The 26,641-nt window shown below is 40.2% G+C and overlaps 1 protein-coding gene across 2 annotated transcripts in view; it reads left to right on the forward strand.

The window, feature by feature from the left end:
• The first annotated feature begins 211 nt into the window (after nucleotides 1-211).
• The window catches only part of LOC132881893 (growth arrest-specific protein 2), a 33,429-nt gene continuing 6,999 nt past the window's right edge, over nucleotides 212-26,641 (forward strand). The window contains exons 1-7 of one of the 2 annotated variants that reach the window (XM_060914911.1): nucleotides 212-359; nucleotides 7,392-7,559; nucleotides 9,529-9,656; nucleotides 15,501-15,642; nucleotides 20,699-20,762; nucleotides 20,850-21,012; nucleotides 21,177-21,284. In XM_060914911.1, the coding sequence (XP_060770894.1) occupies nucleotides 7,412-7,559; nucleotides 9,529-9,656; nucleotides 15,501-15,642; nucleotides 20,699-20,762; nucleotides 20,850-21,012; nucleotides 21,177-21,284 (753 nt within the window). In that variant the 5' untranslated portion in view covers nucleotides 212-359; nucleotides 7,392-7,411. Of the gene's footprint in view, nucleotides 360-1,553; nucleotides 1,631-7,391; nucleotides 7,560-9,528; nucleotides 9,657-15,500; nucleotides 15,643-20,698; nucleotides 20,763-20,849; nucleotides 21,013-21,176; nucleotides 21,285-26,641 lie in introns of those variants that run through there. The other variant, XM_060914912.1, reaches the window with a different exon arrangement.

Below are 26,641 nucleotides of genomic sequence, written 5' to 3' on the forward strand. Positions count from 1 at the left end.
TGAATTAAGCAATCACTGACAGTCTAATTTGGTTTCTAATAACATGCATAACCTGAATTACATAAAAGCTCATGCCTATTAGATGTGAACATGATTCAGATAGAAACAGAGACAATTTTGCAGAAACATTCCACTCTTCATGCTGAAGAGTCGATTCTTCTGAATCAAAGAGTCGGTTTTAAAGCTCGATTCGTGTGGTCTCGGTGTCCCGGTTGGCGCGCGCGGAGCGGAGAGCTGTGCGATGGGAGAGCGGGGCGAGAGGAAGACAAGCAGCGGGGAGACGCGGCCACCGAGCAGAGCTGAGAAAGCATGAACATTGCCAAACGGATAGAAACAATCAGAGCATTGCGTTTCCGAAGGTGAGTCAAAAGTTGTACAAACTGAAAGGATAAACTTAGAGATGCGACCTTTTCACAGGCATTTTCAAGTGCAAGGGGCTCTGATCTAATATTAGGCTATATCTGCTTATTGATCGATCGATTGATTGATTAAGCGCATTTGATTGATTTGCATTCCATTGATCTGAAACTTAAATAAAAAGGTTAGACATAACAAACAACGCGATTGCCAATTCACCAAGAGCAATAGATTCATGGTGCTACTATAATAAAAAATAAATAAATAATTTAAATTATTTTCATCTATTAAAGTGACCCTGAAACGCTAAATTTGGAATCCTGGTCTGTACTAACATTTATTTCTTCTTCATATTCTGTAGTTGAGAGCAATAACAGACGGCTCTGTAACTGTGGTTAAGTCTAATTTTGTTGAATATTGCAGTGACTATGGGGAGAAGGAGGGAAAGCATTTGGGAACTTTATCACTGTCTGTCTAACGTTCTCTGTGTCACATGTGTGGTTTCTTTATAAGAGAGCAAAAATAGACCAAGCTATGGAGAGTCTGAATCTAGCAGCTTTAAAATATTAAAGCTGTAGTAAAAACTGAGGAGACACAATGTCATGCACACATGCTGTCCTGAGAGCAAAATACTGAACTTTTATGTGAGCCGATTCTTTTAAAGACAGACAGTTTCACATTTTATTTTCATATGGGCAATTAAGCAGTTATTGTACTCGTAACAACCACAATAAAGACAGAAACCTCACCTCAAAGCAATTAATGTGTTAAGTTCTGTTACAGCAGGTACTCATAATACTAAGGCGCTATCAGCATCCCAGTACATGGCCTTGCAAATGTTTGTCTAATCTGTCAGATCCAAATGAAATCTGCAAAGCATAGAAAATAGGACTGCATCAGTCACTCTCTCTCTCTCTCTCTCTCTCTTTCCAGAACAGAGTGGTAGCCCCTGAGCTTTCCAAAGCAATGAAACAAGACTTGTTTCCTAAAAAAAACAAAAAAACACCTTTCGAATCCAAGAAGGAACGGTCAAAGTCATAAACAAATCAATGTTTGCACTGCAGTGGTTTATACACAATACAAATGTCCACTATGTATGCTAACCAGGGATGATACACGAAATAGTCCAATAGTTATCTGTGTAAATAAGCTATAAACAAACCACTGATTGTTTCATTTTGGTTTTAGGTGCACTGTAAAAGGCAGTGAGGACAGCAGAAGGAAAAAGGCTTCATGTTTTGTTCCCTTGGGAATGACACAGCATTCAGCTCATGTAACTGAAACAGTTTTCGTTTGAATGAGAGCCTTTGTTAGTCAAGCTCAGCACCACAGGTTAAAGGTTGTAGATGTACGGTATGGTGTGGTCGTCTGATACTTCAGTGCTAGTTTAACCAAATATTACAGTATGATTGTTATGTATAAAATTACTCCTTATGTGTGCAAAAGACAAGAATTTATATGAAAAAAAAATGTTTATGCTTACCTGGCTGTGATAGACTGGCGACCTGTCCAGGGTGTATCCTGCCTGTCACCCATAGTCAGGTGAGATTGGCTCCTGCTCACCCGTGACCCGCAATGAATAAACGGTATAAAAATGGATGGATGGACAGTTCTTTAAGCTTAATGTTGTTTAATTGCATAGATTATTTGCTTTCAGTTTACTTTTCTCATGGACCCCACTACACACACTGACCTTTCCCCTCAGCTACTTTTGACTCTGACTCTGTCTAGCTGACCCTGTGTGCAGTGTGTAAAGGGCTTTCCTATGGCTCAGTTGGTTTATATCTGGATACACCATTTTATGAACACCATGGACTTTAGCATGTCTTTCAGCCATGTTTCATTCATGTGTGCTCTGACGAGTCATACCAACAGACTAGATTTAAAACAGAGGTAAAGGTAATTGTAATGGCTGGACATACAGTAGGTAGTATAGGATTATTGATTTATATCAGCACAATGTAGTATTCTGGGTGGCATGGTGGTGTAGTGGTTAGCACTGTCGCCTCACAGCAAGAAGGTTCTGGGTTCGAGTTCGAGTTCAGTGACTGGTGGGGGACTTTCTGTGTGGAACTTGCATGTTCTCCCTGTGTCTGTATGGGTTTCCTCTGGGTGCTCCAGTTTCCTCCACAGTCCAAAGACATGCAGTTAGGTTAACTGGCTACTTTAAATTGTCCATAGGTGTGAATGGTTGTTCCCCAAGCCTGGAAAATGGAGAGTTGTGGCAGGAAGGGCATCCGGCATAAAACCATGCTCCAATTAATATACCATGACATGTGGATCAATAGGGTTCACACGGCAGCAACCCCACACACATAAGTGGGATAATCTGGAAGAAGTGAGTGATCAAGTTGACAGTTTACTGTTACCTTTAGGTGGTTAGATGCCCATCCATCCATTATCTGTAGTCGCTTATCCTGTACAGGGTCACAGACAAGCTGACTATGGGCGAGAGGCAGGGTACACCCTGGACAAGTCGCCAGGTCATCACAGGGCTGACACATAGAGACAAACAACCATTCACACTCACATTCACATGTCTTTGGACTGTGGGGGAAACCAGAGCACCTGGAGGAAACCCACGCAGACATGGGGAGAACATGCAAACTCAGTTCGAACCCAGGGCCCACAGCCTTCTTGCTGTGAGGCGACAGTGCTAACCAATACACCACCGTGCTGCTTGTGGTTAGATGCCCGTTTTGTAAATTCTTCATGCAGAGGAAGCAGTCATAATAATATATCTGCCATGTTATCAGTGTTTGCCTTCTGATATTGTACTGTAAATGATATAATTCAAGTAAGTATGGCACTATTTATGCAAAATTGGGATGATACAAAAATAGTCCAATAGTTATCTGTGCAAATAAACTATAAACAAACCACTGATTGAAAGAAGTCTTAGTTTTAATGATTGAAAGAAGTCTTAGCTTTAATTTACTGAAAAAGCAGATGATGGCTTTGTAATTCGGACCAAATTGGCTATTTGGCAAAGTATCATCAGGGTGAAAAGGAAATGATGGTTGGTGTAAATGTTGTGTTCCAATCTATTAGCTGATGCTGTATAGAACAACAGTTCTTACCAAAGTTATATTTGCCCTGCTCACCAAGGAGCTCACCAAGGGAGAAGAAGTTGCTCGGACTATCACCACTTTGTGATGGTGTTAAATGGCTTGCTGCAGACAGCAAAACGAAAGCCCAGGGATTTATGTGTTTGGGAGTCACACCTGAGTGCTAGAACAGAACTGAAACTTGGCATTGCACAAAGTGTACAGCCTTTCAGTTACAGAGGTCAGTTGTCCTTTGAGAGACATTTTGGATCCATTTCTTTCTCTCTCTCTCTCTCTCTCTCTGTCTGTTTGTCTGTCTGTGTGTGTGTGTGTGTGTGTGTGTGTGTATGTGTGAGATTACCTGTATGAAAGAGTTACTGTGTAGCAGGAAGTTGTGGGAGGGTCAAGAAAGGCTGGTGAATAAAGATGCCCTATGCCAAATGTCATAGATTTAACTGTAACCCACACCAGTGCTGAAGAATAGCAAAGGACATACTGTTCTTTATAGACAGAAAAGAAAATAGAGATTTAGGTCAGTTCAGTTGCTTTCTTTCTGCTTCATGCCATGTGATCATTGTTGGTGCACAAAGAGAAACACAAGACATCACATTTATATTCACATTCACCTTTACACTTATTCATTTGGTGAATGAGCTGATGAGATCTTGAAGATGGGAAGTTTTTACTTCTTAGGCTCTACTCCAGTCGAAGTCTCGTTAGTCATAAGCGTGAGGTTTTAACATGCCAGACTCAAACTGACTATTACCGTATTAAGTATGTTGTATTGGGTTGGTTGTCCAAATAACTAAAGTACGCTATTAATGAAGAAGGATACATAAAAAATGTTACATATACTACCGTTCAAAAGTTTGGGGTCACTTTGAAATTTCCTTATTTTTTGAAAGAAAAGCACTGTTCTTTTCAATAAAGATCACTTTAAACTAATCAGAAATACACTCTATACATTGCTAATGTGGTAAATGACTATTCTAGCTGCAAATGTCTGGTTTTTGGTGCAATATCTACATACAGGTAGGTGTATAGAGGCCCATTTCCAGCAACTATCACTCCAGTGTTCTAATGGTACAATGTGTTTGCTCATTGCCTCAGAAGGCTAATGGATGATTAGAAAACCCTTGTACAATCATGTTAGTACAGCTGAAAACAGTTGAGCTCTTTAGAGAAGCTATAAAATTGACCTTCCTTTGAGCAGATTGAGTTTCTGGAGCATCACATTTGTGGGGTCGATTATTTTCTATTCATTTTACAACTTATGGTGGTAAATAAAAGTGTGACTTTTCATGGAAAACACAAAATTGTCTGGGTGACCCCAAACTTTTGAACGGTAGTGTACATAGGACAGTCTACAATAAGCTAAAGTTAGTAAGTGATAGCCATTGGTAGTAAAGGTTTAATAGTGAAGTCTTAGGGTTATAGGTTTTGTGCTCTATGTTGGGACCTGGGCGGCACGGTGGTGTAGTGGTTAGCGCTGTCGCCTCACAGCAAGAAAGTCCGGGTTCGAGCCCCGTGGCCGGCGAGGGCCTTTCTGTGCGGAGTTTGCATGTTCTCCCCGTGTCCGCGTGGGTTTCCTCCGGGTGCTCCGGTTTCCCCCACAGTCCAAAGACATGCAGGTTAGGTTAACTGGTGACTCTAAATTGACCGTAGGTGTGAATGTGAGTGTGAATGGTTGTCTGTGTCTATGTGTCAGCCCTGTGATGACCTGGCGACTTGTCCAGGGTGTACCCCGCCTTTCGCCCGTAGTCAGCTGGGATAGGCTCCAGCTCGCCTGCGACCCTGTAGAAGGATAAAGCGGCTAGAGATAATGAGATGAGATGAGATGTTGGGACCTCTGTGAATATATTTATTTAGGACAGTGACCCCTCTGTAGTTAAGGCTCTGAATAAGATATCAGAAGATTGTAAATTAAAATCCCAGAATTGTAATATATACTATTTCTACTATAATTAGCTTTGTACAAATGCATATGCCAAACGCCATCCATCCATTATCCGTAACTGCTTATCCTGTTCAGGGTCGCACGCAGGCGGGCTGGAGCCTATCCCAGCTGACTATGGGTAAAAAGCGGGGTACACCCTAGACAAGTCGGCAGATCATCACAGGGCTGACACATGGAGACAAACAACCATTCACACCTACGGTCAATTTAGAGCCACCAAGTAACCTAACCTGCATGTCTTTGGACTGTGGGGGAAACCGAAGCACCCAGAGGAAACTCATGCAGAAACGGGGAGAACATGCAAACTCCACACAGAAAGGCCCCTATCGGCCACTGGGCTTGAACTCAAGACCTTCTTGCTGTGAGGCGGCAGTGCTAATCACTACACCACCATGCCGCCCCATATGCCAAATGATTAAGTGTAAAATGGTAAGAGAAGCAATTAGATGGGAATACCTGTTCCCAATGTGGAACAAACAGGGAGCATAAACACACACTGCATTTTTGAGGTACATAGTCAATCAGCCTGATGCAACTTGGACTTTTAGCTCCTCCACAACATCCTGTAAGATCTTCCCAAGGTTGAGGAATAAACTTGAATGGACTGAGTAAGTCACAATTTGCTTTCATGTCAGTACGTACATTCATGTTAGTGTTTTTCACACAAACACATGACTGTCTGAGGGCCATTTAAATTTGCAGAGATTTTTACTTTCTTTCAAAGTAAGCATTGTTGAATCCTCACCACAAAATGACCCTTTTGCAAAAAGAGATTGAGAATAAACCTGGAAAATGATGAGAGAACTGTGAACAGAAGCTGGGCCTGTGATGAAAGAAGAGTGAGAGGATGATCAGATGAAAGAAAGCCTTAGTGATTGCCATGAGAAATGATTAACTGAAGCCCTTCATCTTGGTAAAATCTGTGGAAATCTGTGAAATCTAGACTCTGCCTTTGACATTTGAATCTCCCTGGATAGGCTTTGTTTGGACAGGTAAAGCTGGTGGCTTTTTTCCACATCTGATACTGATATCTGAGTAATCTAAAGACTGAAGTCAATCAGAAGTCGAATGACTCTGAATCAAATACATGTACTTTTTTGGAAAATGATTCTGATTCAATAGCTTGTAAAAATCCATTCGGGAGAAATGAAAATTTCAATGAACATGAGCAACATAGCTGAATTGAGACAAAAAAAAAATGCTGGCTCCCAAGTGGAGCAACAGAAAAACTTTTGCACTATTGCTGGGAAGTGGCGAGTTTGAATCTTGACAATGCCAGAGTCATCCATGTCCGGGAGCCAAGGGAGCAAAGTTGGCCATGCTCTCTGGGTGGAAGGGATGGCATTACTGTCTCCCTCCTATCAATCAGAGCTGTACTAGCCTGTTTCAGGCATCTGAAAGCCCATGAATACAGGAGCGTGTGTTACACTACCCTGTGATGTCGCATGAGCAGCAGTTTGAAAAGGTGTGATTGGCTGGTTTTATGTGTCTCACAGAAAACAGGTGTTGGCCTTCACCCTCCTTGGTTGGTAGTTGTAAATTGAGAAGAAAATGAAAAACAAATTGAATCTTTATACATAGAAGAATATATAATGAGACATGGTTGTTCTTTGCTAATGCTAGTAAACACCAGTTGTTCCTTATAGTGAATTTCTCTATTATGGACAATAGTCGCGTTCTGAAACAACTCCTCTTCGGGGAGCTTAAGGACAGCTTTTGTAATTGTGGCAGCCCTTTGAAAGGGTGGAAAGACTGCCAAAGAGGATCTAAAGTTCTTTGCCATAGATGGTTCCATCTGGTACCAGGAGGCAGCAGACCATGAAAAATGGCACCTGAACCTCATCCGTGGCAGAGCTTTCTCAGAAGAACAGATTAAAGAACCTACTGAAAAAAGGTGCCAAAGGCAACATCGTCAGACTTGATGGGGATTGGAGAGAGAGAGAGACTATCATGTTTGTTTTTTTCCTCTTGACCCTCCTTATCCTTATTTCTCAGTGTCTTACAGCCTTTGCTCTACTCTCTCTTTTTAGGCCAGTGAAAAAGGGCAAGCATGTGCAGCTCTGTGAGTCCTAAACAGCATCCGTTTGGGCCAGGCCTCACTGACCTGCAGCAGTACAGTCTGTGGCTGGCCAGCAGACACGAAGCCAGCCTACTGCCGATGAAGGAGGACCTGGCTCTCTGGCTTACCAGCATGCTGGGTAAGTATGGAACAGTACTCTTGGATGTATTGATCACAGTGAGTGTCTTAATTTTAGTTCTTGTGGGTAGTAATTTGCAGAAGCCCATGTCAAGTCTGATGAAAAGCATATTACCAAGAAGTTAAGTGGGGGGGAAGAGAAAGAAGACAATACATTTAAGTCAAATCTCTTTCATCTTTTTGATGGTATCCGATGTTTATTTCATTATGGAATTTGCATTACTAACGTAGCCACTGAGCTCCTGTAATTTTATTCTATAACTTATTCTGGGCAGCAAAGTGGTTTCGTGGGTAACATTGCTGCCTCACAGCTCCAGTTATCCCGCTTGAGCCTGAGCTCAGGGAACTGTCTGTGTAGAGTTTAATATGTTCTTCTTGGGTCAAGGATTTCCTCTGCATTCCCTGGTTTTCTTCCACCTCCCAAACACATGCTGGTAGGTGGATTGGATACTCTAAATTGTCCCTTGCTGTGAATGTATGTGTACGGTGTTCTGTAATGGACTAGCGTCCTATCTTGGGTGTATACCCAATTTACATAGGCTCTGGATCCCTGAGCAGGATAATGCAGTTACTAAAGAGGAATGACTGAATTACATATTGTACAGTACTAGTGTGCCAGTTTGTTCCTACCTTCTAGCTGAAATATGTCAATTTCTACAAATTTTGCAGCATTGTATTACTTATTTTGACTGCACGCAAGACCAGTAGTGATTCAGAAGTATTGCACAGATATTACGAGAAGAATGGTGGTGTGTCATGATTCTGGCGCAAGTGTGTGTGTGGAGTGGGACGTCAGTGGAATGTCTGGCAGTAGGCAGGTTGTGTACAGCCAGCAGAAGCAGTGCTGCTGGTCTGCCTGGAGCTGATGGAGAAGAGCAGATAGAGTGGACCACACGAAAACCACAGCAAACCACACTCTTCTCACTGCACTCATCTTGAGCCTTTGCATTCATTAGTGGTGTGTGGCTACCTCTAATGTGATGCGAAAGCAGATATCTGTCTACAGATGTGTGTAAGTAGTGTGATGTACGAGCACAGCTGAAGCGGCTGCGACCGCTCAGTAGGAGCTGCTGTACAAAAGAGGCAGATTTCCTGTCTATCTTTCAGTTCTAGTGGCATTTAGTTGCATTGTCACAAGACTGCTATATCTGTGAATTCTGTGTGATTTGCTGTAGAATTTAATTGGAGTTTAATTAGATTCATGAGTTTGATTTAAATGTGTCGGGTTTATGTTTGTAATAGAAACTCTAGCTGGAGCCTGGCATTCAGAGCTCGTATAGAGCCATGGTATGGAGTTTATTTTGCTTTTCTGTATGGAGAAAGCATGAAGGGAGACACGAAAATGGAGGGGATTTTATAAACTCTCTTTCTTCTCCCTGTTTTTTACTTACCACATTTGGAACTCATTAAAGCACTGAACCCCCCTCTACCACTACTGCACCCCTCTGTTTCAGAAACTAAAAAAAAAAGATGAAAAAAAAATACTCTTTCCACAGAACCCCCTGCCACCACCTCCTATTTCAGGGTGATCTAACCGAGAAGGAATGGTCATCTGGAAGCCAGTCAAAACCAGCAGCCACATGTTGATCAGTATAGTATCTATGAGCATATGTGTGTGTTGTCTGGGCTACTATGCAAAAAGCGACCAGCTGTTTTCTGTTGAGGCATCACCACAGTTGTTTGTGCTCTTTACGCCACACTGGAACAAGTGTTTTATCAGTTAACTTCAGTTATTGTCTCAGTACTCCACTGACTTTCACCCTTAAATAACTCCTGACATGCACATCGATCACTTCATAACTTCAGGATTGATTTAACTCACCAAAACTGAGTTCTTGTTTGATAGCATTTAAAAAATGCTTTAAAATACTAAATAAACTATGCATAAAAATTGAAGACAGGTGTCTTTTTGGGGTTTTGTTTTCTGATTGTTTATATACCCTGCATTCTTCTGTCTTCTTGTCTCCCAGGTGTTGAAATCACAGCAGAGAGTTTCATGGACAGGTTAGATAATGGCTTCCTGTTGTGTCAGCTGGCTGAGACGCTGCAGGAGAAATTTAGGCAGAACAGTGGAGAACTGCTGTCACCACCTGGCAAGGTACTTTCTCGCTATCACTCACCTCTGTCACCTTTTTTGTAGTTTCTCTGATCTGTTGTAAAAGAAATCAATTAATAAAGAATGCATACTGAAAAATGGAAAATATCAGTGACAACTCATGTCTCCACAATGCTTGGCCTCCAAATTCCAGATCAGAAAATCGCATGCTTTTCTGATTAGCATTCATATCCTCTATCTTCAGCTCCAGGGGAACCCGAAACACAGACAAAACACTGACTTATTAGCCAAATGACATCAGCATTTTTATCGTCACTGTTAAATCATGTAGAATTTCTTTTGCAGATATTTAGAGAACCAAGCCGCTCTCGTGTGCTAATGGAACAGTTTGCAGCAGTATGCGTTTACGAATAAACCTTGGAGCGAATACTATAATTCTGTACTTTTTTCAAGGGAGACGATGCTGTCGGCATTGTATAAATATGTTCATTTTATAACCTAGCAGTATTGTGACACTGCATATCCATGCTTACAAGTCCTTACCAACTTGATTATTATAATGTATAGTATTATATAGTATTGTAATGACCCCTTACAGAATTCCAGCTGATCAAATGTCAGGATACTGTCTCGCGGTGTGTTCTGTGAATCACAGAGCACAGAATATTGTTAGACTTACGGCATGTCTTGAATGATCTTTAGTGTTGACAGGACAGGGCTGATTCCAATGTATCACTTTCAGGTGGCTGATGTGTGTCAGCAAAATCTGGACATAGCTGAATGTTGCTCTCTCACACAAAGACTTTTGTCTGGAATTGTGGATATTTGCCATCTCCTCTTCAAAACTCACCATTGTGGGATGGTGAACTTCGGAAAAATGCTGAGCGTGCTGATTTATACAGAGCCGGCTAACAATATCAAGGAGTCGTTAACTTTTTCCCCCAAAATTCCCCCAGATGGGAAAAGCATTAAGGGCCGTAGATTTTTGGTGGTAAATTAAGGAAATATTTCTGCTTTTGTTGGCTGAAGCCCATTTTCTTCAGAGGCTTCACAATGGTCCTTTTTGCTGGTTATGACTCCCTACAGTTTAGCTAATAGAGCCTGTTAAGTATAGCAGAACAGAGAAACTACACAGCGCAGGTCATTACTGCACACCACTATATCATTGGCACTCTGTGTTTAAAAAGCTTTATTTTGGTACAGTGTATTAACAGTGATTTATTTTACAGGAAACTTTAATAGCACAACACACTGGTGTGTGCCTAACATAAGGTGAATGTTGCAAAGCTGAAATTTTTGTGGGACAGAATTAGGATCGAGACCAGAACTTGATAGATGTTTATGCAAGCATGTGACCTATCTGACAAACCGGACAATCAAGAACTTACTGAAGGAAAATATTATTTTTCAGACGAGTATGATGCATCACTCAATACAGTAATAAAAGCATTGCATTAATTCATGTCTGTATCAGTTACTATGTTAATTATTTTTAATTAGTCAGTGGTGTTCTCCAGCTGCTTTCTGCTTCCCACAGAGAAAAGTCTGAGAGAGAGAGAGAGAGAGAGAGAGAGAGAGAGAGGCACATGTGTATGGAAATATTTGAGGTCATGACTCCTGAGGGACAGAAAGAGAAAGAAATGAGAGATAGAATACTGGATACTATTGATTATGAATATCACAGGAAAGTGAGAGGCCAAATTTATAAGCTGGGAGTAGCTGAAAGGTTTTTTTTTTTGGGGGGGGGGGTGTTTGTTTGGTTCTTTTGCATTTGTGTGATAGAAGAAGAAGTGGGACTGGACCAACACAGTGAGGTTCATGTTGCATAAGTTTTTGGAAAGCTTAGTATTTTACTTTCAACTGAGCTTAATAGGAAAATCATTTGTTGTTTTTAAAGTCACAGGGTATCAAAGGGATATACAGATCTGGCGCTAAGTATTGATATCTACCGTAGCTCAGTACTCGTCTGATATATACTGAATCCAATCCACAATATTGGCTTGTTAATATATTTCCTTGTCTGATCCACTGATGTATGTTAAGCCATGAACATGTGTGATTTTTGACTGAGTCATCACATAAAGCAAGACTTATAAGACCCTTCTCTCACTGATATTTTCAAAACCGAGCAACAGAAGCTTGCAGAGTCAGTTCACTTATAAACAACAATGCCAGTATCAGATCAGTGTCAGGTATCATCCTGTACTCAGAGCTCAAATGTTGCGATTATATTGAAAACGGAAAAAATAGGATGGGAACATCTCGAAACACTGATGCTCTATTCTCCCCGTGTATGACCTGAAATAATGATGGAACGTCAGATGTCCTTGTCTATGTATCAGCACAGTACAGTACTCCTTTTGTCTCTACCCCTGGCTCTTTAATGGTTTATTGTGTAATGACCCTCATAAATGCTGTACTTAATCTTTAATGTGTTCAACATCCTCTGTGTCTCATTTTAGTTAAGACTTATATAGTTGAAATAGGAATATTATCAGGCAGAAGGGACTGGCTATATATTTTTGTACTGTAGCACTCTATTATGGTGCCAGCACATGAAAAGTGTTCCATTTAAGCAAGTGTTCCACAACTGTGAAATTGGTGCAATAAAAAATAAGCACATCAGTACTGTCAATGTTTAAACTCTTTCTGTGAAGATTAAAATTTATATTTGTTGAAGACCCCTTTGGAGAGAAAAACAGCACAGAGTCTCTTCCTGTAATGTCTAACAAGATTGGAGAAACTTGTAGCAGGATCTTGGACCATTCCTCCATTTTGAACATTTCAAACTATTTTAATATTGTTATGTTTCTGTTTGTGCATGACCCTCTTCAATTCAGAACACAGGTTTGTAGCAGGGTTAAACCCAGAGATCAATATGGCCATTATAAAACACTGAATTTGTCTGAAATTGTGACCATTTCAGGTGCTGATTTTGATGCACGTTTGACGCCATTATCTTGGTGAAATCCCATCCACAGCCAAGTCATAACCTCCTGACAGAGGCACCCAGGATTTAAGCAAAAACCTCCTGCAACATAGTTAAATTCACAATGCCATCAATTTTCACAAGAGCCCTTTGACCACCAGCTAGAAATCAATCCCAAATTATCAATGTTACCCCACTATATTTCAGACTTGACATATACTGTATATAGTAACCATTTTCCCCCAGACATGTTGTACTGTATGTGCAGACATAAGTTTGATCTTTGGTGTCCTCTTGAACACAGCACATGATTCCGATCATAGTCCCAATGACTGAATTTTCTGGGTTACTCTCAGGAAGGGTGTCTTTAGATTATTTTGACCTGACAATTCCAAAAATATGCGAAACTATGCCATTCTTTATCTGTGAATTTTGGTTTTACTTTATCCAGCCTTCTTACTGTGCAAAGGAGCAGTGTGTTTATGACTTATGAAACCTTTTTTTTTAATTATTGCTCTGATTACCCATCACTATTTAATATTTATACCATTTTTATATCAGTTGGCCAGGTCAATAACTATCTATCTTTTTTGCTGGAAGATGTTGTTTTATACACTGTCCTGCCCCCCCCCCCCCAAAAAAATCATGTATTCTAATATTTGCTTAGACCGCTTTTAGCTTTGAGTACAGCATGGATTCGCCGTGGCATTGTTTTGATAAACATGCAATATAACAATATTTATTTCAGTCCAGAGTTGTATTAATTTTCATTGAGATCTTGTGTTGAGGATGAGAGAGTTGAACCACTGCATAAAGTCTTCTCCAGCACATCCCAAAGATTCTCAATGGGGTTACGGTCAGGACTCTGTGGTAAAAATTATTTTTCATACTTCCTGAACCACTCTTTCACAGTCTGAGCCCTAATTTTATGCCCATGCCATCAGGGAAGAAAAAATTAATTGATGTGATACCCTGGTCATTCAGTACATTCAGGTCATCAACTGACTTCATTTTATTGCCCCATAACGTTGCTGAGCCTCAACCTGACCAACTGAAGCAACCCCAGATCATAACACTGGCTCCAGGGGCTTGTACAGTGGCCACTATGCATAATGGATGCATCGCTTCATGTGCTTCCCTTCTTACCCTGACACACCCATCACTCAGGAACAGGGTAAATCTGGACTCATCAAACCACATGACCTTTTTCCATTGCTCTAGAGTCCAATCTTTATGCTCCTTAGCAAATTGAAGCCTTTTCTCCTGATTAGTCTCACTAACAAGTGGTTTTCTTATGGCCACACAGCAGTTTAGTCCCAATCCTGTGAGTTCACATCACATTGTGAATGTGGAAATGCTCTTAATTTCACTGTTAAACATAGCCATGAGTTCTACGGTCATTTCTTTTTTTAATGATTCAACTTCACCAAGCATTTAAGTGATCTCTGATCATGGTCAGTCAGGATCTTTTTCCAACCACATTTTTTCCATAAAGTTGATGAGTCACCGCCATCCTTCCAGGTTTTAATAATGCTTTGGACAGTTCTTAACCCAATTCCAGTAATTGCAGCAATCTCCTTAGTTGTTTTCTTTGCTTGATGCAAGCTGATAATTTGACCCTTCTGAAACACAGTAACATTTTTTCCATGAGCACGGGATACGTCTTCCGACATGTTTGTTTAAGAAATGAGAAGCTACTCACTGCATCAGTTAGGGTTGAAAGAATTGTTGCCAGCTGAAACATATTAATCACTGCAGTACTTATCCAGTCAAAGGCTCTTATGTATTTGCTTATTTAAATCCAAATGGCGACTTTTTTTTTTTTTTTGGCCAGGCAGTGTATGAGCTTACATTTATGGATGTCAAAGGGGTTTGCGGTTTGCACATTTTAAATATTATTTGATGGTGTCAGTAATGTATACATGTAAATAATATGTTTTTAATTAAAAGAAGAAATAAGTATGATGGTTTGCTCAAGGAAAAAATAAGTACAGTATTTTTTTTTCAATTGCCTCTTGATAGGTGCCAATAATTTCCATAGTAAAATTAATAATAAAAATTGAGATGGTGAACATTTATTTGTTGACTGTTTCACAGAACAATATGACTGGATGTGCATGCTGAAGTGGTTGTGGGAGTCTGTGGGAGAGCAGGAAAGCTTTCTGGAAAAGCCAGGGAAAAATCTGATCCATTGTAGACTGCATTCTTTCAGCATGACCTCACTGTACCTATCTCAGACCCAGACGCACATATCCTGTAGGCAGGCATATGCTACATAAATCTCATTCTGGGTGAGGATGTATGTGTTAGATGACATTATATTTCTAGTTCCTGGCAATCTTTCTTCTTGTCAAGCCCCCTGTTTCTCTTCTCCTGTCAGGTTCAGTATTGATCACTGAATAGAGAGTAATCATAATTTCTAGCTGTGTAACCAAAGCTGTGGATGTTGGGAAAGAGATTAGACACTGCTCAGTGATTAAACGCGAAGAAAGTATGCTCAGGCAGCAGGTTAGATGTCTAAATAGCTGAAGTGCATGAGAGAGTTAAAAGAAGGAAAAGATGGAGGAGGACAGAGAGAAGGAAAACAGGTCAAATGGTCTAACATGACAGAAATGGGAAAAGGGGAATTCTGATGATTCAAATGGTCAGCAAATTCAGACTGAAGCCTCTTTGAAAATTAGCTGCACACTCTTAAAGATCTAAAGACAGTTAAAGGTAAAGATTTTGTGTAAATTATGTGCAGTGTAAAAGTGCTCATAAATAATGTATGAAGGGTTGCAGGTGTGGAGAGATTTAATACAGTAAATAAACTATTCCTCATTGTTATTGTTAATGCTTTAGTATCTCCTATTAAATCAAAGTTATTTATAACTTTTCATCTAGCTGATTTTTCTTTTCTTTTGATTTTTCTTGTCTTTGAGTGCTCAAATTCTTGATTGAAGGTTTATCTCTTTCAGCCAATCCCTAATCGGAGGATCCCTTGTAGGGCAAGTGCCCCGTCTGGCTCTTTTTTTGCCCGAGACAACACAGCCAACTTCCTGTCATGGTGTCGAGAGGTGGGCATTGGGGAGACCTGCTTGTTTGAATCTGAAGGACTGGGTGAGCAACTTTTCCTGAGATGAAATTTTACACATTTGTGGTTTATTTACTGTTGCTTAGGATCTGATTTTTTGCTTGTTGGCCCTCTAGAGTTTTGTTCTTTCTTTCTTTTTTTTTCATTTAATGCAACAGAGGACACTGTAGGATGGAGCTTGGTGGTATCTTACATATGCAATCTCCTCATATTATGTCTCTGGCTCAGTGTCAGCTATAATAGTATCCAGACTTTATTTTATGTCTAATGTTGTGGGATGATGATGTACGATGTATTCATGATGACATATGATGTGTGAGATGAAAAATTCACACTAAATCAAATCCAGCAGCTCTGACTTTGAATTAGCATTTGAGTCTTTCCAGTGCCACTTATAGCAGTGTTGGAGCAACTCTACTGACTTAATAATGCTTAAAATATGAGAAAATATGAATATATAAACAAAAACATGTGAAGCCTTATACAGTGTCTTGCAAAAGTATTCATGCCCCTTGGTATTTGTCCTGTTTTGTCGCATTACAAGATGGAATTAAAATGGATTTTTGGAGGGTTAGCACCATTTGATTTACACAACATGCCTACCACTTTAAAGGTGCAAATTATTATTTTTTTACTGTGACACAAACAATAAGTAAGATGAAAAAACAGAAATCTGGAGTGTGCACAGGTATTCACCCCCCCAAAGTCAATACTTTGTAGAGCCACCTTTTGCTACAATTACAGCTGCAAGTCTCTTGGGGTATGTCTCTATTAGCTTAGCACATCTAGCCACTGGGATTTTTGCCCATTCCTCAAGGCAAAACTGCTCCAACTCCTTCAAGTTAGATGGGTTGCGTTGGTGTACAGTAATCTTCAAGTTTTGCCACAGATTCTCAATTGGATTGAGGTCTGGGCTTTGACTAGACCATTCCAAGACATTTAAATGTTTCCCTTTAAACCACTCCAGTATAGCTTTAGCAGTATGTTTCGGGTCATTGTCCTGCTGGAACATGAACCTTTGTCCCAGTCTCAAACGTCTGGTTGACTCAAATGGGTTTTCCTCCAGAATTGCCCTGTATTTTGTGCCATCCATCTTTCCTTCACTCCTGACCAGCTTTCCTGTCCCTGCAGATACAAAAAATATCCCCACAGCATGATGTTGCCACCACCATGCTTCACTGTCAGAATGGTGTTCTCAGGGTGTTGGGTTTGTGCCACACATGGCATTTCCCATGATGGCCAAAAAGATCAATTTTAGTCTCATTTGACCAGAGAATCTTCTTCCATGTGTTTGGGGAGTCTGCCACATGCTGTTGGGCAAACTCCAAACATGTTTTCTTAAGCAATGTCTTTTCTGGCCACTCTTCCATAAAGCCCCGCTCTGTGGAGTGTATGGCTTAAAGTGGTCCTATGGACAGATACTCCCATCTCCACTGTGGATCCTTGCAGCTCCTTCAGTGTTCTCTTTGGTGTCTTTGTTGCATCTCTGATTAATGCCCTCCTTGCCCGGTCTCTGAGTTTTGGTGGGCGGCCTTCTCTTGTCAGGTTTGTAGTGCTGCCATATTCTTTCCATTTTGCTATAATGAATTTAATGGTGCTCTCTGGAATATTCAAAGTTTGGGATATTTTTATAGCCCAACCCTGATCCATACTTCTCCATAACTTTGTCTCTGACCTGTTTGGAGGCTCCTTAGATTTCATGTTGCTTGTTTAGTAGTGTTGCAGAGTCAGGGTCCTTCCAGAACAGGTTGATTTATACAGACATCATGTGACAGATCATGTGACACTTTGGTTGCACACAGATGGATCTTAATCAACTAATTATGTGACTTATGGTATGAAGTGAACTGGTTGGACCAGCTCTTATTTAGGGGTTTCATATGAAAGGGGGTGAATACCTATGCACACTCCAGATTTCTCTTTTTTCATCTTAATTATTGTTTGTGTCACAATAAAACAACAATTTGCACCTTTAAAGTGGTAGGCAAGTTGTGTAAATCAAATGGTGCTAACCCCCCAAAAATCCATTTTAATTCCATTTTGTAATGCGACAAAACAGGACAAACACCAAAGGGGAATGAATACTTTTGCAAGAGACTATACGTATGACCTGTGCTGTAATTGTGAAACACTGACACTGAACCATATGTGAGTTGTACCATAAAGAGGAAAGTCTCTGCTTTTAGGGATCAAAATATTATCATTGGATTCCTGATATTATTAAACCTTGTCCTTGAGAAAAAGGGCCCTAAACATTTCTGACAATCATCCAGTATATATTTAGAGTTTACATTTCACAATAATATTGTCACAGTATGAAAACTGGAAAAAACATGACTGTAAAACTCCACAGAATTGAATTTTTGACCTAAAATCTGGTTTATACATCATGTGCTACTATCATTTCTGAAATGCTATTGGCTAGTTCATTGCTTGGTTACGGTTACAAAAATTAGCAAATTTTGTCAACAAAATGGCTGACTCTGCTGACTCAGCAATGCCGCGTTTTGCTATATTTGACGAAGAAATGATAAACCAATTGAAAGCTGCAAGCGAAAATGAAAATACCAAAAAAAGTACGAATTTTTGGCTTTCCGTGTTTAAGAAATGGGCCGCAGAAAGACAAATAAACGCCTCTCTAGTGGCATATGAATGCTGTGAGTTAGACAAGGTGCTATCGCAGTTTTATGCAGAAGTGAGGAAAGAAAATGGGGAAAACTACGAACCAGACTCTCTTAAAGTAATGCAGGCTTTTGTAAAGAAGTTCCAATAAAATTTTGTAAACCACTTTCAAAATCCTCATGTCATGTCGCCGTGTCATGATGAAAGACGCTTTAGAAACTGATTCAAACGTGTGCCCTGATTGGTTCATAAAACGTGAATGACAAATGTTGTGAACTTGAATGGCTTCCGAAGTATGAATTTGGCTCTATATATTATAAACAAGTAATCGTATGGTTCCTCGTAAAATTAAGGATCAATTTCACTCGTGATTTCAAAGTTTTGAAATTGCCCTCGTCACTTCGCGACTCTTGAAATTAATCCTTAATTTTACTCTGCCCCATACGATTACCTATACATATACACCTTCTAAGCATAGAAGTGGAATCTGACTGAGAGGTTATACAGAGCAGATGGGAGACAAGTCATTCCCAGCAAAGTGTATAGAGATGTTTTGTGCTTGGTTGTTGTACAGAGAAAATCCTTGTGCTTCTCAGTGTCCTCACCTCAGGGCTTTTCTGAGCAACAGAGTGTGTCTGGCAGGGGATATGACAGACAGAGAGAAAGGGAGTGTCTTCTCTTTTCCAACCTCCTTTCCTTTCTATTTGGGATGGTGAATGGACCAGATTGTATCATACTAGAGTCCTTGAGCTTGTCTCACTCTCTCTCAGTTCCCCCCCCCCTCTCTCTCTCTCTGTTTTTCTCTTAACTGCTGTAAGCTGTAGTTACCTTAGAAAACAGCAAAAATGAAATCAGATTCCCTGTTTACTCCGGTTCTGTACATATATTCAAAACAACTGGAGGGCATAATAACAGAAAAAAAGAAAGAAAGAAGTGAGGAAAGGAAAGTAGGACAGGCAAATGAAACTGATTCCTCAGAATGTGCCCCCCCACACACACACACATTGCAGTTACACAGTGAATTCTTTGTTTTGTCAGTGTGTGTGTGTAAGACCATGTATTTTTGCGAACCAAGCTTTGTATTTTTATGATGTGAATATTCAACTGCTTTCATCATTCCTTCTTCAGTATTAAATGGTCTAATTGATTGAATCTCTCTGGACCCTCAGATACGTGAAGGTGATTCCACATGCGTAAACTGAGCTTTATATGCTGGGTTTTTGTCTTTTCAGTTCTGGTCTTGGGCCATTGTTCAAGTACAGGCTCCCTAAACTCTCAGAAAATAAAGTACATTATTATACCTTTAGGGGTACAATGGCTTGTCACTGGGACAGTGCCCTCTAAGGTATTTATTTGTACGTTTGGAACATATATCTATCTTTTTGGCCCTAAAAGGTACAAATAGTTACCTTGAGGACCAATAATAAGCCTTAAGGGGTACATTATTGTACTTTGTACCTTGGGGTACAGAACTGGACTCCTACTGTACCCTTATTCCTAACAGTGTAAGTGTTTCATTCCAGTCAACTGTCTTAATATTGCAACATATGCATATAATATCCATATAGATCTGACTATGTAATTTTAGACATTTAATATTTTATTCATTTTTGCTTCTTTCCTCCTGCTTTATTTTCTGCTGAGGTAGATGAATGAATGCATCGAGCTGGCATTAAAATCAGGTGGGATGCACTATGGTTCGGAGATGACGTGAAACTCATCATGTGTTTACTGCGTCTTGTGCTGTATCACCTGATCATTACTCTGTCATGCGAATGAATCATGACTAATGAGGCATGAAGCATTTAACAGTGAACAGATGTGGATTCTACCAGTAGGTGTTTTTGTAGGATTATAAATGTCAAGTTTCTAAGGCCACATAACAAGCCGAAATTTCTATTACTAGCTTTGACACCGACCTGAAAATTAAAATTTTGTTTTGCACAGACATTTTTTAAACATTTTACTTCTGGGAACTTTTCCTAGAATGCTCAATATCCCAAGTTTTCTGCATGCTCTGAGATTTTTTTTTTTTTAATTTAAACTCTCCAACAGCATTTTAGTTGTAAGGAGGTTAATGTCAGTGTTTCCATAACGTATGTCTTAAGTGGGAAGGTTGTGAAGCAAACAAACAGTCAGTACATCACATAACCCTAACCCGCTTAGAAGTTATTGAATACATTAAGGAACCTTCTGATCATTCTTTGTTTGCATTCTCTGTTAGCAGTGAGTAGAATGTTTTATCTTAGACATGTGCTTCATTAAATCTGTCCCACAGTGTGCATTTTCACCACCATAGTGTACCAGTACATAATTATTTTTCATTCATCAGCTTCTCACCATCACATTTCTGCATTGTTGTGCTGTTAGTATGTGATGCGTAATGTTTGGGCATCTTTGAAATACCTGGACAAATGTTGAAAGATTTGTGACTTTTGGTTTTGATTGTCTGGCCTCTAGTCTTGCACAAACAGCCACGTGAGGTCTGCCTGTGTCTGCTGGAACTGGGGAGGATAGCGGCTAGGTAGGTGGAATATGCTTTTTACAAACCATTTGCTCTGCCTCATAATTCAACTGTGAACTATTTGATGGATGGATTTTTCTCTGTCAGGTATAAAGTCGAACCACCTGGGTTAATTAAACTGGAGAATGAGATTGAACAGGAAGAGAAAGCCCCTGAGCCTCCCTCCTCCCCCGTCTCTCCCGCTCAGGGCTCTTCCTTTAACAAAAGCTCCTCCTGCAGGAAAAGCACTGGCAAGCTCCTGGATGATGCCGTAAGTATGACCCATAACTGCTGGCATTAACCACAAGGAGAGCAATTTCACTGGACTTTGCTGTATGGACACTTTAACTATCACATATTACACATAGTTTGTTTGTTTGCTGTACAAATTGCCTAAATAGTTTGGAACTATAACTGAAATTGATGTTTGCTCAGGTAAGGCACATTTCTGAGGATCCTCCCTGTAAGTGCCCTAATAAGTTCTGTGTCGAGCGTCAGTCACAGGGTCGCTATCGTGTTGGAGAGAAGATACTCTTCATTCGGGTGGGTACGACACTCTATATACTGTATGTGCAAAGAGTTACTTCTGTCACATGGAGACATTGGAATTATAAGGTTCTGTCTGACTATTTATTTTAAGATATTGAGATATTTAGTGTGAGATATCTGATGCCAAGAAAGAATAGAACTTTAAAATTCCAAAATATTGATATGACTGTTTCATTCTTCGTCTGTCAGTCGGTTTCTCTCCTACGTACATGTATACTAGGGGTGTAATGCAGTGCCATGATCTGTATGTGTATCTGTGTTCCACATATCTATACTACTAAAGGAAGGCTGTCTGTCTGTTCACCTGTGCAAATTGACACGGCTGGACGCACGTATTCCATACTCTGCACATGGATTGGTGACACCCCAGAGGGGCCCAAGACAACATTTTCAAATTTTCAAAAACATGGGGATTAGTGCTAATCCAACACACTATTCATTTCCCATAGGCTACATGCTCACGTTGACCGCGAGTTGGCCTAGTGGTTAGTGTGTCCGCCTCTCGATCGGGAGATCGCAAGTTCTACTCACGGTTGGGTCATACCAAAGACCATCATAAAAATGGTACCTACTGCTGTCTGGCAAGGCACGCTGCAATACAGATGTGAGTGGGGAGTCAAACTCTTGTGGTTACCAGAGGACTAGCCCCCCACTGTAACCCTAGCTATGTAATAGGCGAGTGGCCGAGGGCTACGGAAACGGAGATCGGCACCGCCCTATGCGCTATATGGTGTGGGAAGGACTTTGACTTTGATCATGCTAACATACTGCGTGAAGCCTTGGTGGAGAATCCCCTCCTCCACTCACCTGGGAGTTTCGATTGTACGGGACCGCGCAATCAGCTCTCCTTGCCAGAGACTTCCGCTAGGGCCGAGTCTACGTCTCCTCAGGGACGGGCAATAACTGTATTCTAGTCCATATCTGTATTTGGTTTAAACCCAAAGTGGGTGTGCCCCGAACCTGACGGTTTGGGTTTTTTTTAATTCTCATCTCATCTCATTATCTCTAGCTACTTTATCCTGTTCTACAGGGTCGCAGGCAAGCTGGAACCTATCCCAGCTGACTACGGGCAAAAGGCAGGGTACACCCTGGACAAGTCGCCAGGTCATCACAGGGCTGACACATAGACACAGACAACCATTCACACTCACATTCACACCTACGGTCAATTTAGAGTCACCAGTTAACCTAACCTGCATGTCTTTGGACTGTGGGGGAAACCGGAGCACCCGGAGGAAACCCACGCGGACACGGGGAGAACATGAAAACTCCCCACAGAAAGGCCCTCGCTGGCCACGGGACTCGAACCCAGACCTTCTTGCTGTGAGGCGACAGCGCTAACCACTACACCACCGTGCCACCTTTTTTAAAATTTATTTTTATTTATTTATTTTTTTAAAGAACTGTACCATTATATCTGCAGAAACACTGGAAACCCCTGGGAAACGCCAGAGGTAGAAATGCCAGCATTCTCAGCATGAGCTCTGAATTTGGGCTCAGACAGTTTCTCAAACTTAACTACATTACTCGAGCACATAATTGCTGGATTTATTATTTTAATTTGCTCCTGCCTACATTTGGAACAAATGTAGTTGGCTCTCTGTCCCAAAATATAAACAAACTAGTAAGCTAATTTAAACCACCGCCACTACAATCAGGCAGCTACTAAGGATGAATGTACGAATACTGTATGTTCATATTAATGAACATGGGGTTTCTTTGTCCTTTGAGCATAATATCTGAGTGCTTGCACATACAAAAATAAAAACCTCACAATAATGCCATGCTGTCTAGCGTATGAATCCCAGTCCCAATGCATACCTTTAGTTTCAACCAGATAACCAGTAGAAATTGAAATGAGCAATCAAGTTCTGTGTAGACAATTTGCAATATTCAGTGAACAATTTGGAACTAATTATGTATTATTATGACCAATATCAGGATAATAAAGCCATTTCAACTCAGCTGTTCATCCTTAATCTCATTTTATTGGTTCATAAACCTCAGTTTGAGAAGCACTGATCTCAGACGTGTACACAAGGAGCATCCCACAACAGCACACATGCTGCCTCCAGACTAATTGAGATTAGTGAGGTATGGCCTGGTACCCATGGGAACTCCGTTACCTGGCAACACAAAACCAGCCCTGACACCCTGGAGAGAGTGGATGATTTAGTAGAGAATATCTTCTGCGTGTGAGTGTTTGCGTTCTCTTATTATTCTCCTCACTCCTAGTTTAACGGTAATAGACAGAGCGATAATGACCCAGTGGAGAGGAGATGAGAGAGAAGAATATTGGCCAGACTTCAGAGCAAGCAAATTGGCTCCGTAAATCTTTAATGAAGTGGAGGTGAAATAGTGATAAGTCTGTTAGTTCTGATTGTACTGGACTCAAGTATGTGGTGTATTTGTACTTTGATCTTGAAGTGGTTTTGAAGTGGTGATGAAGTACTAAATATAGCTCGATATAGCTTGTTAAGATGTAGAGATATTTAACAAGCATCATCTAATGCCAGGATCAGACTACACAAATTCAGCCTGATTTTCACACGATTTTTTGTGGCCAACAAATTTCCAGGGTTGGGCCTGAATATGAACATTGGGAATGACGAATAGGTGTCATGTGACATAATTGAAGAACAGCGATGTAGGGTCTGGGATGCCCTACGACATCTTGGCAAAAAGTCTAGCATGTTAGAATTTTTTGCACAGTCTCACCTACTTTGACAACTCTTATGTTCCTTGATACCCATGATTGACAATTTTTTTTACCCTGCTCCCTGACAACATGCGCGGATGTGAATGATGATTGGTCAGGGTCAAACTTGCAGTGTTGCCAGTCTCCTGACCAAGACATAGCAAGAATTTAGGGCACTACGATTGCCTAATCTGACATGATGACCATTGTGAAAGATAAAAAATATGTTGTAGCTTGATCCTGGCATTACATTTCTGCAGGAAGCCAGTTTCCGACACCCCCTAGCCTTCTTTGTTTATTTAGGTTAACATGGGGCAGCCTTGGGCTGAAATGCCCTTGACCAAGGCACCTAACCCCCAACTGCTCCCCAGGCACTGTAGCATAGCTGCCCACTGCTCTGGGTATACTGTATGTGTGTGTGCTCATTGCTCACTTGTGTGTGTGCATGCGTGTGTTCACGGCTTCAGATGGGTTAAATGCAGAGGACGAATTTCACTGTGCTTGAGTGTGCATGTGGCAAATAAAGGCTTCTTCTTCTTTATTTACAATGAATGTGTCTCACACTTGATGGCAGCCCATGCAGCACTTATCTCAAACAACTGCTCAGATATCTACTCAGTTATCTTCTCAGATCTTCTTAGATCAGTGTAGATTAGTGTGTTGGATGTGCATATACTCTGCTCAGAAGAAACCAATTAGTTTAATTCTGCTGTCTGAGGCATTTAAATTAGGAGTGTGACAATTTCATGTTACATGGCATTTATTTATTCGTCAGACACTTTCATTCAAGTGACTTATTATCTGGAAAGGATACACTAGTGTTCAGTTTTAGTCATTGTATTTATTATCCACCACCCAAATGAAGTTTGTTGGGGGATATAGAAACGGGTTCCGGCTGGCCGGCTGTCTGTCCAATCACGTTTTCGTTTCCGGGCCATATCTTTAAAACTACTGACGGTATCTTCATGAAACTTTGTATACATATCAAGCAGCATGTGAACTGGTACCTTTTGCTATTTTGAATTTTTGAAAAAAAAAAAGTATTTTTCAAATTTTTACATAAAAAATAGATTTTGACTTAGTTTATAAGAGCAATGTTCGTTTCTGGAGCATTATTCATGATTCGGATTTGAAACTTGGTATACATGTTAACAAGGTGATGTAGATGTGCCTTTTCATCCTAAGAAATTTGAGAAATTTTCATTTTTCATGTTTCCATGGAAACAATTTCAGACAGTCTCTCAGGTTAGTCTTGGGGTAAGGTTTTTTTTTTTTTTTCCGGCTCAGAACTTGAAAACTGAGTGGTATGGTCTTGAAAGTTGATATATGTGTTGATTAAGTAATGTATATGTGCCTTTTGATACAAAGAAATGTGAGAAATTTTAATTTTTAGCTCACTTGGACCAAAGGTCTGGTGGGCTTATGCCATGGGCTGCTGAGGTCAGTGTAAAGAAGTAGGGTTGGTTTCCTGCAGCAGAACTTGAAAAATGTGACAAATAATATCTTGAAACTTGGTATAGTTGGTATATAGGGCGGGGGATATAGATAACTCTGTCTTCTTGTTTTGATAGTCATGTGGATGAGTGCTGTGCTCCTTTAATTTGGTGTGGTTTTCCCGCTTGATTTGTGTAAAAGGTTCAATTAAAAAAAAAAAAACAACCATATATTTTTTTTTTCTACACTATACTGTCATTTGCCATTTTCACAACTATAGAGCATATGGAAATTAATTCATGTCTGCTTTTTATTTTATTTTGTTTTTACTTGCTTATCTTTGGAGGAAATGGTTCTGTTTTCTGTTTAGCTTAATTTTTTTTAAACTACAATAACCATGCTCAAAACCATTTCTCATTTATGTTTAGAAATGTCCTCCTTGCAAAAAAAAAAAATCATAGAATACATCACCATTTCTAAATGAAAGCTCTTTTCTTCCATTCAGCTTTGTGTGCAGCTTAGAACCCAAGGTCATGTAATTTATGGGGGAAGAAAAAAAAACCAACAACCTTGAGTGTCTCATGTCTGCTACCAAATGACAATCATGATGGGCTTTTTTTCTTTTTTGCAATAATACACTCCCTCTCTCATCCTATTGCTTAAACAGAAGTCATAGCAGCAACATGGGCCATCACCTATTCATATAATTCCAATAGCAATTGAAGTTCTTTGACTGCCGCTCATTGAAGGACATGACTTTTAAATCTCTGAGAGAGGTTATGTAGGAATTTAGTCTAACTGCAGCTCCTATTTTTCTTACTTTTGCAGACAGCAATTCAAATTCATACCTTGGTCAAATTCTAACCGGGGTTGAGAAGTGGGATGAGTAATAAGTAAAGTATATCGGGGACAAAGGGGAATGGGGTAAACTTCATTAAAATTGCCAAATGTGCTGTCAGGTTGAATGAAGCTGCGCAATCTGTGCTGCTCATTTTAATAAACATGTGAACACACTCGTGACTTTTGATATCTCTCAGACGTACAGATAATTTATGATAATAAACTGTATTGTTTGTTTAAACTCCTAGAAAAATGATAGACATGGAAAATACTGATAATGAGAGAACTGACCTTCAGTGATAACTTTGTCTTTACATTGTACTTTGCTGAATGTGTGTGTGTGTGTGTGTGTGTGTGTGTGTGTGTGTGTGTGTGTGTG

The sequence above is a fragment of the Neoarius graeffei genome, chromosome 2 (assembly GCF_027579695.1).
Source record: "Neoarius graeffei isolate fNeoGra1 chromosome 2, fNeoGra1.pri, whole genome shotgun sequence".
NCBI classification, from domain to species: Eukaryota; Metazoa; Chordata; class Actinopteri; order Siluriformes; family Ariidae; genus Neoarius; species Neoarius graeffei.